This window comes from Centruroides vittatus, unplaced genomic scaffold, assembly GCF_030686945.1.
Source record: "Centruroides vittatus isolate TY-2023 unplaced genomic scaffold, ASM3068694v2 contig_134, whole genome shotgun sequence".
Classification (NCBI taxonomy): Eukaryota; Metazoa; Arthropoda; class Arachnida; order Scorpiones; family Buthidae; genus Centruroides; species Centruroides vittatus.
Genome location: NW_027120852.1, coordinates 87,038 through 99,624, shown reverse-complemented (window position 1 = coordinate 99,624; position 12,587 = coordinate 87,038). Strand labels below are relative to the sequence as shown.

Here is a 12,587-nt window from a genome sequence, read left to right as displayed (position 1 = left end):
CAAACTTTTGTTCGAATCACTAATTAGTATGAATATCACGTGATAAAAACATCTGGCAGATTGTTTGGTAATTCTAATATATTGGATAGGTGTGTTGTTATCAAATTATATTTGATATATGCTTCATAAAACTTCTTATGAACAAAGTTAATTATGTAATTTCTGATATTTATAAATGTTTACTGAGAAGTATTTTCTTTACAAAAATAATTGCTTTCAATGATATTTTTTAATTAATAATTTGGACAAAAATAGTTATGATTGGGCAAATTTGAATTGAAAAATTGATGAATTCTATGCATTTGGGTTCAAATTTAGTTAATTAAACTACTGTTTTTTCAATCAGAAAGCTATTTCTCATTAATCTGTTTAGCAGAATTGGAAGTGGCTTCATTAAGGACTGAATTTTAATGAAATTTTAGACCAACACTATGTGGAGTTCTTTCATATTATGGAAAAAAAAAGATTTACAACAAGTAATGAACTCATGTTTCTAATAAATGGTTTTATTTTGCAGTTAATTGTTATTTGTTTGAATTTATAACACTAATATATTGTTGTGTATCATCATTGTCATGATTTATTTAGGGATGACCAAAAGTTTCATGGAAGTGCAATGAAAGCAAAAATGCTAACTGTGTTTGTTAACTTTAACGTAATTTTTCCAACAGACATTTGGTACAAATGTAGTTCCCGAATGAGGCAGTTGGGACCTTATTGGAGCTGTAGACTGTGCCCATAGGAGTAATAAAAGTCAAAGGAAGCAATGGTCTACTTGTGACTCTTTGCGAGATATAGTTCCTGAAAATTACTCAAAAAAATCCAGAACTATTTCTCAAAACAATGCTAAAGATTAACTATTTTCTACTTTACTAGAGATGGTTAAAAAGCTCATAAAATATGAGAAATGCCATTGCACTGACTACTTCTGGGGCATGATTAGAGTTGTGCTGCATGCTCCATCAAGCCCATTGTGTGTTTAACACATGAAAATTTTGGAGGCAGATATGTTACCAAGGATCACAATTAGAGATGGTTCCTTTTGAAGTTTTTAGTTGTCTAGGACATCTAAAATTTGGGAGGGGATCCAAACCTGCCATTCAGAATGTAGTTTTACCAGACATTCTACAATCTGTTTAATTTTAAATTCTTCCTCAATAAAGTAATCTACTCATTAATATTCAATATTTACATAAATCTTTAATTCTATCATAATACTTATAGCTAGTTGATTTTGACAAATTTATTCATATTATAAATAAATATAATAATAGACAATTTATTATTTTTCAAGCATCTCCATAAATTAAATGCCGTGAATCTCGGCTACAATCTTTTGGAAAGTCTCCCAGTATTCTACTATGAGGTATTTGACTCCCTAAAGAAACTTTGTCTCAGGAATAATAAGATTGAAGACTTGGGTGGTAGGTTATATAATGTATAATCTATAATAAATTAGTATTATTTAGTAATTAATTGCTTATTAAAAGATAGACAGATATTGTTTTGTTGTTACCTCTAGAAAAATTTTATTTGCGAATCAAATTATTTAAGAATATTACATTTTATTACACTACGGGGTTGGTCTCAAAAGTAAGATACAGTCTTTTGTACATCTTAATAACAAATTACATCAAAATATTAAATTAACCATTAGAAAGTACACAATCTAAGCTATTTTTCTACATAGTTGCCATTTTTTCTAAATGCTTTTTTCAGCAGAAGACAAGGGTGTAAAAATTCCTTTTTGAAAAAATTCTCCACTTAATGATTTGAAAAAGTCCACATATGCATCTTTACCTTCTTGATCATTTCAGAAGTGTTTAAAAGGTCCAAGAATGTAAAAATCAGAGGGTGCTAAGTCTGGACTATGTGTAGCATGGGATGCAGTTTCTTCAATATTTTCAGTAACTAAAATGTTCCCGGTTCAGAACTAAGTGTCTAGTATGGTAAGATACATTTAGATTCAAGGATTTCCTAAACTATTCTCTAGAAGGTTATCACTATTATATGGCATATATCATTAGCAACAGATGGGATCAACCTAGCAAACAATCTCAATACTGTTCTTATGTGAAAAAGGAAAGGTGAATCTGCCTGCCAATGTAGTTTTAGCCAATACAAATGTCATGCGAAGAGACGTGCAGAAACTTGGCAAATACAGAGATTTAGAAATAGGGATTGACAGAATACGGAATGTAAAGATAAGGACAGGCACATTAAATAACGGATTTAATCAAAACTTCTCAACTAATCTCTGGCCACTTAACAGTCGGAGAGGTGCAAAGGATTGCACAGATTGGATAGAGTTGTTTTGATCTCTTGTCGAGATCTGACACTATTTAACAACTTAAATGTAACAATTTTCACCATTGATGATGATAAACAAAGCTCACAATCTGATAAAGATATTATAATAGTGTATATTTGTTTTAGGTTTGGAATATCTTCGAAATTTAGAAGATTTAGATTTAAGTTATAACTGTTTGTCTGAACCTATGCTTCTTCGCCCATTAAACAAATTACCTTATTTGAAAGTGGTAAGTATTGTATATACTATTATGATTTTCTAAAGCATATAGTTTTTTCTTGTATGTTTTCTTAATAAATTGTTTATTAAGAATTATTAAAAGGTAGACAATGCTAATTATTTTGTAATCACTTTAACATATATGAATTTAGATTACTCACACAGTAAAAATGTAGAGTATAGTAAAAATGCAAGTAATCTGTAAATACTAATGGCTGTAATTTTGTAGTTTGTTTCTCTCTGCATGCACGTGTAGCATGTTGTTTTTATTTATTATTTACATTTGTTTTATTTTTCAATTACAACAGGAAAAGTCTTGCAACATTAGATTTTCTCCCCCTTATTAACAGTAAAACCCTGATTTAAAATACATAAAATACAATTAATAAAATAAAACAAAGCAAAATAATATAAAAATATATAAAAAAAATTAAGAATTGTATAATAATCATTACTTACGCCTTTCGGAAATGGAAATAATCAATGTGAAGTAAATATTTGGAATTAACAATATTTTGCGAAATGCAGTAAAAATATGATCTTTGAGAAAGAGGTAGTCTAAAAAACAGGTGTATAGATGCTTGAAAAATTAACGAGCAATATATTAAGTGGCATGCTACAATTGATTTATCTATCCACCTTTTTTGTTTATTTTCGATCTTTGCATCCATTTGCTTTTTTGTGATTGCAGCTCTTGAGGCAATGATTGCCTCTTGCTTTTGGTTTTGAGTGCAATGATTGGAATAAGATAATTCAACAGCAACTGATTTTTTAAACATTGTTGGCTAAAGCACTTTTACATTTGGAAGAGAAGAAAAAGTGCAATGTGTTTGAACGAGCATTGTAACAAGGGTTTACTGTATTATAAGATTACACGAATTATCACGACAGCACTGTGAGGCCAAAATTTATTCCATATACAAAAAAGTCAAACTTTAAAATAACATTAAATTACAAATAATGAATAAATCTGCAATTTCTTAAATTATTACATGTATAAAAACTCTTTTATTGGAACTCTAACATAAATTAAGTATCATTCTCAAGTACTTTCAAATAACCGACTCTGTATTTAAAAGATCGGTTTGGTTGCACGAAAGTATTCTAGAAAGTACTATTTAATTTAAATTTATCGAGTGCTAATAAATTAGAGTATCGTGTTTACGTGATATTAATTTTTTCCATTATTTCTAATACGTTCTGTTCTATGGAAAACTTTAGTATTAAAAATTTTATTCGTAGTTTAAATTTAATAGAAAAATATTTATTTATGAAAACAATGTATTATTTACTATTTGATTTTAGGGATAAATAAATTGTAAACAGTTTTAAAAAAATTACTTCAAAACTAAAGTTTTACTATCCAGCATGCATTTTGCATCCGAACGAGTCTTCCAATTATTGCCGACATTAATTAAAATTAATTTTTGTAATTTGTTTTTAAAATCTGCAAAAACAGGATATGTTTTGTTATAAAACTTTTAAATTTATTTAGCTCTATGCTATAACTCTTTAACAACAGCAAAAAATATAGAAGGTGTTAAAGCATTTGCATTTATGTGGTGGATAGTACACACCATACTGAGTAAAATTCCTTAGTAAACATAACTCAACCAATTCTGAGACATTAATAATTTTCTATGTTAGTACTACGACTGACTTGTTGGCTTCTATGTTGGACGTGGAAAGAGAAGGCAAGTTGCCAAATCTTTGTTTTGATGTTAACAGAAGGTATTCCACGTGTTATTTTCATGCATGCTTTTTTTTTATTTGTGGTTTTCGGCCCTTTATGGCTCAGAGAGTACAAAAAGGCCATAAAAATTCAGTTAAGTGCCGCTAAGTAGGCAGCAGTGCCTTAATCGTATTTGTGTTGAGGCCCAGAGGCCATTCCATCCTTATCAAGAGGTGTGCTAACCATCTCTCCTTTCATTCAATACTCCATGCATACTTGGCACCTTATGGGTTGGCTATCTCTCAAAAATTCCAAGTCTGTTGGATTATTTATCTCAGAAACAGTTGCATTCTTGACCTACATTTACTAAGTTTTTTTTTACTTTGTTTGTGTGTTTGCATATATATATATTGTAATAGAGTATAATAAAACACACAAATAATCTGTAAATATCAATTGCGATAATTTTAAAGTTTTTATTTCTTCTGCATGAACGTATAAATGCTGAATACTTTTTTGTAATGGCACGTATTTCATAGATAAAATGGACTTTTCTTTTGTAATCTTTGTCTTTACAATTGATATAAATCTTCTTTTATGACTACGGCTGCTTGTAGAGGGAAAAATTTGAGTTTGAAGTTAGTACAGTTACTGTGAAGATGCCATATTAGCATACCTAAATTTATATAATGTTATGCTTAACAATTGAATGCTAGTTAAAGTTGCTCTCAATTATTATTATAAATTTGATTTTATTACACATTTATGCAAACTCGTTGCTCGAGGAAAGGACTTGTAATCTAGATTTGTTGGGGATCTGTAATTGTTATTGGCTGTCCCAATTACAGTCGTACAAGACGCCATATTTAATATCGTAGTTTTTGTCAGTCGTCTCCGATATTATATAGTTCAAACTATATTTTCAGAAATGTTATCTAAATTTATGATGTTCATGAGAAATTAATTATGCAGTTAACAAAGGTTTTCCAGGAACAGTTAGGTCAAAATAATAGAAGTCTACTACATATTAATATTACAGAAATAAGATTAAAATATCTGAAAAATGTTATTTTGATTATTTAATTAGTTAAAGTTGGTTGGAAATCCGGTCATTCTACATCCGGAATACAAAGCGATTATGGTGAAGAATTTGCATCTCAACGTCTGTATGAGTGGATTGTGTCTCGATAACTGTCGACTCACCAAAAAACAAATGTTTGTAAGTATTTATCTTATTTATACGTTACAAAAACATAAATTGACTTTTAATGGATTTTTAGAACTTAAAATAATGTAGAAAGACTGTGGCAATCTGTGTTTATAAGTGTCGAACACAACCATTTTTAATATTGTGAGGTTCCAGACCAGGTCCAAATCTGTTATTAATTTGATGGAAATGTTAAACAATTGAACAGGAAGTTGTTATAAAAACAAATGCAATGCAAGAGTAAATAAGCAAATCCTGTGGGCAACTCTAACTTGTGATGGGTAATAAATTAGTGTCAAGCAGAGAGATCTAACTTTGATTTTAGCAAATCGTATACAATAGATAGAAGTAAATTGAATTGGGGAAAAGAGGAGGTTTGACAATCAGAAAATGTCACAATAGATTGTTAACATTCTAAAATGTCAAGAGAAAAGAAAATAATAGGCTAAAGTACAAGCGCAGGTTTCTTAGTTCTATCAACATCTTCCAGTCAGTCGAGGTATGGTGTCAGGTAGATTGTCTCAGATAGACTTTTTCTTGGGACCTGAATTGATCTTATTTCTATCTGGAAAATGGGAAGAGATAAATTGGGAAACAATGAAAAAAGTCAGAACTAATCAGAGGAAGAGATTTGGGGAGAAATCCCATAAAAACCCTGGATTTCAAGGTTGAGAAGCAGAGTGTTTATTGCGGTTAGGGTTTTTCAAACGGGATCCCGGTTGCTCTTTTAACCCGGGAAATTTTTCTCATCCTGGGAAATCCTGCAAATTTCTTAAAAATTCACTTTTTACTTATTTTCTGTTAAGATTGAGGAAATTTTGCAAGTAGAAAGTATAATTAACTCATAAACAGTCAGAATACAATTATTAATTTTAAACCTACTTATTAATTTTTTACATTTTTGCTTGGGATGGCATGTCACAAATGGTAAATAATCAATATGTGGCTTATTTGTGGCAAGATTCTGAAAATTCTTTACTTGTCAGACCTGTAATATCTGGAATAACTGCTTACGCTGTTAACCATGCCCAGTGGCTTCAATAACTGCGTAACGCCAGGTCGTGCAAATTGGGCAAGGATACAGACGAATATAAAGTTTTTCTTCATAAACCTGATTATTAAAGACAAACAAACTGCCAAATTATTGGGCTATAAGCTTGATGTTTCTATTAAAGCAGCCAAGGTAGACAAATCAAGAATACTAAACTGCAAAAGAAGTACCGCAATCTCAAAAACAAACTAGAAATCTTCCAGGCTACAGGCTAAAAAACACAACATGTGTTTAACGCATTTAAGAGAAGACAGAATTCCACTCACATCAATTGAATTGGAAAGGGCATTCTCGGTAGCAAGACTTTTCATTACTAAAATAAGAATCAAATTGAGTGATCGGAATATTGACCATCTTTGCTTTTTAAAATCTTATTATAAAAATTTACAATAATATTTTGTATTATGTTTTATTTAGAAAACGAAAATTACCTTTTAAGTTAGATGTTTGATCTAAGTTTTTTTTTTTTTGTTGTATGCAGTTTCCAGCAATCTTTAATAAATTTTTTCTATTTGTAAAAATGTTTACGTAATTCAAAGGTAATTTTTAATATATATCTTACACAGCATTATTAATATGATTTTGGAGGTTGCAGGATGTATTAAATTACTTTAAAAAATGAAAAATAATTATATCATTTGATTTCATGATAATTTGTATATTTTAAAAATAATTAATTTTGTCCCGGGATTTCTTGGAATCCCAGGACAAGCAAAAGACTGGGAAATGAAAAACCCTAATTGTGATTGTGCTGCCAATTCGAACCTGTATTAATCCTTTACTCAATTGAGCAACATCGACAAGTCACATCACCTAATCCTCTCTGTCAATCTCTGTAATCGATCAAGTCACATCACCTAATTCTCTCTGTCTGAACACATGGTGACTGTTCCATCCACCCACTGAATTCCATCTCACCTCTACCCCAGGACTTTGTCAAAACTTCATTACAGGATGCATCGTCTACGTCTTCTGGGATGAACTCTCTAGTCTATGATTGCCATACAGAAAAGGGATTTGTTGCCAAAATTATGTAAACCAATAGTTTGTTACAAATAAATGGATTTTTTGTAAAGGCATCTCATATCAGTGTCTCTGCCACCACCACCCCATACAGACAGCACCCTTATCCATCCTGATGTGAGACTAAAGATTTCGCCTCCTCTAGTCGGCAAGCTCACAATATTCATATTTTTGTATAAATAATTATAACTAGCTCTTGATTAGTTTTGTGCTTTATTTAAATTTGAAATTGTTAAATCATTTATACTTTTTTACTCATTTTTAGATTTTCAAAATTGTGTTTAGACAAGAATCAAAAGATATATAAATTTATCAGTTTTGATAACAATCAAAAAATTATTTTTCCATAAGCCAAAAGTGTATTTAAACATTAAACGTTTTGAAATTTTATCATTTTTAAGAAATTAGTGACTGAGCAAAAAGTAACTAATTATTCTGTTACCATGACAAATCTGGTTTCAAATTCAGTCTGATTTCCGTAATTTATCATTTGTAGCAAAAGTGTACGTGCATAGTATTGGATGGTGATTCTCACAAACACAGAAGAAAGACACATGATAATGTTGACAGTCTTAATACTTAATACTCCTCTCTCTTGTGTAATAAACAATCAAACTACAGTAAACAAACTCCCCAACATTCAGTTCTAGGAAGACATTATACACAACCACTTCTGACTACAGACAACTATGCTTGAGGTAAATGTGAGAATATGGCATTTGAGATTAGACTCGGGAACCCTTTAATCGTCAGAACCATTAGTTCTGCTAACTGCGTCGCTGGATAGCTTAAAATATAGGAGGGTCTTAAATGCAAGTGGGAAGGAAGTCGTGGGTAAGTTCCGATTGTAGGCGGTTCGAGTGTCCGTACCAGTAAAATGATCAGACGGGTTGGATAACAAATAACAAAGAATTTACAAAGAAACAAACTAAATTATCGACTATCTGAGCTACATACACCTCTAGATGAGAGTTTACAATTGGTTCAAATAATAATACCTCTGGTTACTCGATGTCTTCTGGTTGCATGGAGTTACTTTTCTGAAAGAGACTTGAGTTACTATATGGAGTGCGTTATTTTCTATGTCAGGATCTACCTTCTATAATGCAGAATCATTCCTGGGTCATCTATCTCCTTTATGGCAATTGTGTATTATTTCATTTGCCAGATATTATGGCAGTTCCTGTTTGACTGTTGACTGTGCCGAATGGTGGAAAATTGCCCCTTTTATGCGTAATTTCTTCCAATAGAAATTTGGGGTTTGCATCAGCTGACAGGACTTACTAATGAGTTAGATGTCCAGATGTTTGTCAACATTTGAGACAAGCTCTTGTGAAGGGAAGTTCGATTACCCCTTTTCCCACAAAAAGTGACAAAAATGTGTCATTTCTAATGCTAAAAATGTTACTTTTAATCGTTAACTAATTGAATATATTTTTAAGTGACTACATAAAATTATTCTCCACTCTCGGATTTCACGTAAAGCATCATGTTACACATTGATCATTCAGAATTTGTCACTGTTCTCCATTTCCATCTTTCTCCCATTCTGGCTAATGGTTTAACCTACAGATATGTCAAGCTATTTCAATTTTGATATACAGTAGTTCATAATTTATCAGTATTTACATTATTAAATCAGATCTCAAAACAAAAAAAATGCTAATAGTAACAGCAAAGATTGCACTAAAGATGATAATTTAATAATAACAGAGTTGCCACAAATATTATTTATAACTGCCCAATTAAGACAGTAGGAAATGTGCTAACTTAATGCATTATTTGTCAACATTAAGTTTAGTCTTCGGGAAACCAAACTCTAATAAATGTGTCATTTCTTTGTTTGCTAATGACCATGTCACTCTCTTTCATTCCTGTGTCTACAGACACGTGAATGAAAAAGAGTGACGTGGTCATTATTTTTGGTATTGGATTTTTCTTTTACTTGAAAGCTCTACTTATACAGTAATTTTATTAATTTTTCTTATTAAATTCTTTATTAATCAAGTGATACGAGGCTAGCTGGAAGAAATGGTAAAGGCTTTCACTTGACACACCAAAATATTCAAGTTTGGGCCCGAATAAGATTTTTAGAAATACTGACTCTTACATCTCGGGTCTCATCTTTAATCGCTCATTTCAAGCCTGCCAAATTCATAATGAACATAAAGATCCTTGGTGCTTGTTGGATGGAAAAAGTTTAATAAAGGCATTGAATAATATATTGAAATATTTTATAACTAAAATGTTTCTGTAAAAGTAATCAAGCAATAACTGTTAAGATTATCTGTAGAAAAATTATACAACTTTACTACTATAAACTTATATTATCTGTACAGATTACACCACAATTATACAACTGTATACTACAACTACTCTAAGAAGTTGTATTACCTCTTGTTTTTACTTTGTTCTTGTAATGGAGATACCAGAATGTACAGTGGAACCTCTGTATACGACCTTAATCCGTTCCCGATGCTTGGACTTATACCGAACAGGACGTATACCAAACCAACCTTTCCCATAAGAAGTAATGTAAAAATGATTAATCCGTTTCATGTAAAAAACAAAAAACCCTCTTGATATGATATATTAATGGGGTTGTAAAATAATTTAAACACTGTTTGAGCACATTAATAAAAAAATTAATTTTATTATAGATTTTTAAAGTTATTACAGTATATTGTATTATATTATTTAAATCATTAAATCAAAATCATATCAAATCAAACTCTCCTTAATACTAATAATCTGTTTAGAAATTGATTAAACCCCTTTCGCCACGTTAGCAGATTTAATAATGTCTTTATTTTTCACGATTGTCGATATCGTCGTTCTCGGAATACGGTACGCAACAGCTAAATCTCGGACACGCATGCCACCTTCGTATTTCTCAACAATCTCTTTTTTTCAGTTCCATTGTGATTCTAGTCAATTTTTTTAGTTTTCTGTTGCTTTTCATTTGCTTTTTGCAATTCACGATTAATAAAACAATAAAATTTTACTTACAAACTAAAATCAGAAGAAATTTAACAAAGTTATAAACCATGGCACCGCGAACGTCTAGTCTGGTCTAGTACACCGATAGTGCTACTTGTTGCTGTACAGATGGCAGGTATAATTGAATTAAGTCGTATACCAAGCAAAATTTGTTTTGTCCAAACAGGACGTATTCCGAATTGGACGTATTCTAAAGCAGACGTATACCGAGGTTCCACTGTATTTTATTTTATCTTCACTAGTCCAGAATGTCAATATGAGCTTCGTCATCAATCGGGAAAAGCACCGTAATGTGCAGAGTTCGTCGAGATGTTTTGTGTGAAAGCAAACAGCATTTTTCAACTCTTCTAATGTCTGGTAACATTGTTGACCGATTGGCTTCCTGACAAATCACAAAAGGCACTGTTTGGGTTGTAAGATCAGGTTAGGGGCTGGGGATGCTTTGTATCCACAGCCGGTTTGTCCGTTTGTGAACAGTCTGTCCGAGTGCCTTTCCTAGCATTAAAATACTCCATTTGCTAAGTTATTTATGAGCCAATTTATTATTTAATAAGTTTAGATTTTAATGTTTCATAATTAGTTTATATAAAAAATAATATAACACTAAAAAGATAGAATTACATGAATTTTTTTCAGTTTAAAAGTTGTAAAAAATATTTTGGATTTTTCTACATTATTATAATTACAGGTATTTTGTTTAAATGTTTTGTAATTCTTGACGATAATTTAATTTTGACTTTTTACTTTATTATTATTTAAAAAATGGGGAAAAAATTAGTGAAATTTCTGTTTCACTTTCTGATTTCAATTTTAACTTTAAAGATTAAACTATGTTAGATTAATTAATTTAATTTTATGAATGATGTAATAAATGAAGTTTTAATATTGATTGCTTTACTGAAATATTCTTCAATTTCTTAGTTTCTTTAGGTTCTTATAGTATTAAATATTATTATTATAGGAAAATAATCTTTTTGTTATTTGTATATATTCATATAAAATATTATATGAGTAATAAAAATGCAATTAATTCTAATTGTTTAATAAAAATCAATTTAAATTTAGAACATAAGGAAGATCAGAGATATTTCTTCCGGATTTACGAACTCCAGTCCAATACAGATAAACGTGGCAGACGAAGATAAAGATTTCTCGGGTGACCCAGATGGTCCGTCGGTCATCTGTAACATAACATTTACTAAAGAAAGTAACGTAAAAGAAGATAAGAGAAAGTCTGAAATAATTGAGAATTCCATATCCCAGTCTTCGTCTCCAAATTTGAAACAGAAAGAAATAAATATGAAAGAATTAGATAATACAGACGAAATGACACAATTACCCTGTTCTAAAGAAAATATTGGTAAGTTATAATTTATGTTAATATTTAAATTTAATTTGGGCAAAAGCAGAATGGTATTTAGAAATATGGTTATAATTAAATGTGAACTTGACAATATCTGTTCTATGTTACTCTAATTTATTTCTTTCTTGACCATCTCTTCTGTGACATCATCTTTCTCTAGTTAAATCTTTTTTTCTCTGTATTTCTTCTCGCCTTCCTTAACTCAGAACAACTTCTCTTCCATTCTTCTAATATTCCTACCTAATTAAACTGTTTCCCCAGATCTGCTGCACTTTTGAACTGTTTGGAATTCAGTCCCATTCTAAATCATTTTTGATCTAAAGGATTTGGCTTTTTGTACTTTTTGTATTGTGGAAGGTTGTTTTCATTTTTATTCTGCTAAATATAAATTTATTAGAGAAAGACACTATGTAGTTTTAAAATTATTTTTTCACTTAGCTTATTTATTTTTTCAGATTAATTATATATACAAATAACTTAGAAATTTATATATATATAAATTTCTAAGTTATATATAATTATTTGTATATATTTAGAGAATGAACTGGAACTTCTAAGTTGTGAAGTGATGGTAGAAGACAATTTGGCCGAGGGTTTAAAGACTTCCAAAGAAGAAGTTTGGGTGACTGATGATAAAAGTTCGGAAATTGTCCTCGAACGGGACGTTAATGTCGTTTACAATGATGATGCCAAAGGGGTTCTAGTAAGTTAATATAAAAATATTTATACATGTTAATGATG

The 12,587-nt window shown here is 30.4% G+C and overlaps 1 protein-coding gene and 1 non-coding gene across 2 annotated transcripts in view; one reads left to right on the top strand and one right to left on the bottom strand.

Annotated features, from left to right (window-relative positions):
- LOC136990715 (serine/threonine-protein kinase 11-interacting protein) overlaps positions 1–12,587 on the top strand; it is a 58,322-nt gene that overhangs the window by 16,485 nt on the left and 29,250 nt on the right. Inside the window, exons 6-10 of the mRNA XM_067289131.1 lie at positions 1,295–1,424; positions 2,437–2,540; positions 5,290–5,421; positions 11,549–11,843; positions 12,383–12,549. Of these exons, the coding sequence (XP_067145232.1) occupies positions 1,295–1,424; positions 2,437–2,540; positions 5,290–5,421; positions 11,549–11,843; positions 12,383–12,549 (828 nt within the window). The remainder of the gene's footprint in view (positions 1–1,294; positions 1,425–2,436; positions 2,541–5,289; positions 5,422–11,548; positions 11,844–12,382; positions 12,550–12,587) is intronic.
- On the bottom strand, positions 4,345–4,467 carry LOC136990794 (U6atac minor spliceosomal RNA). The gene has a single exon (XR_010883114.1). It is a non-coding gene; the product is annotated as a U6atac minor spliceosomal RNA (small nuclear RNA).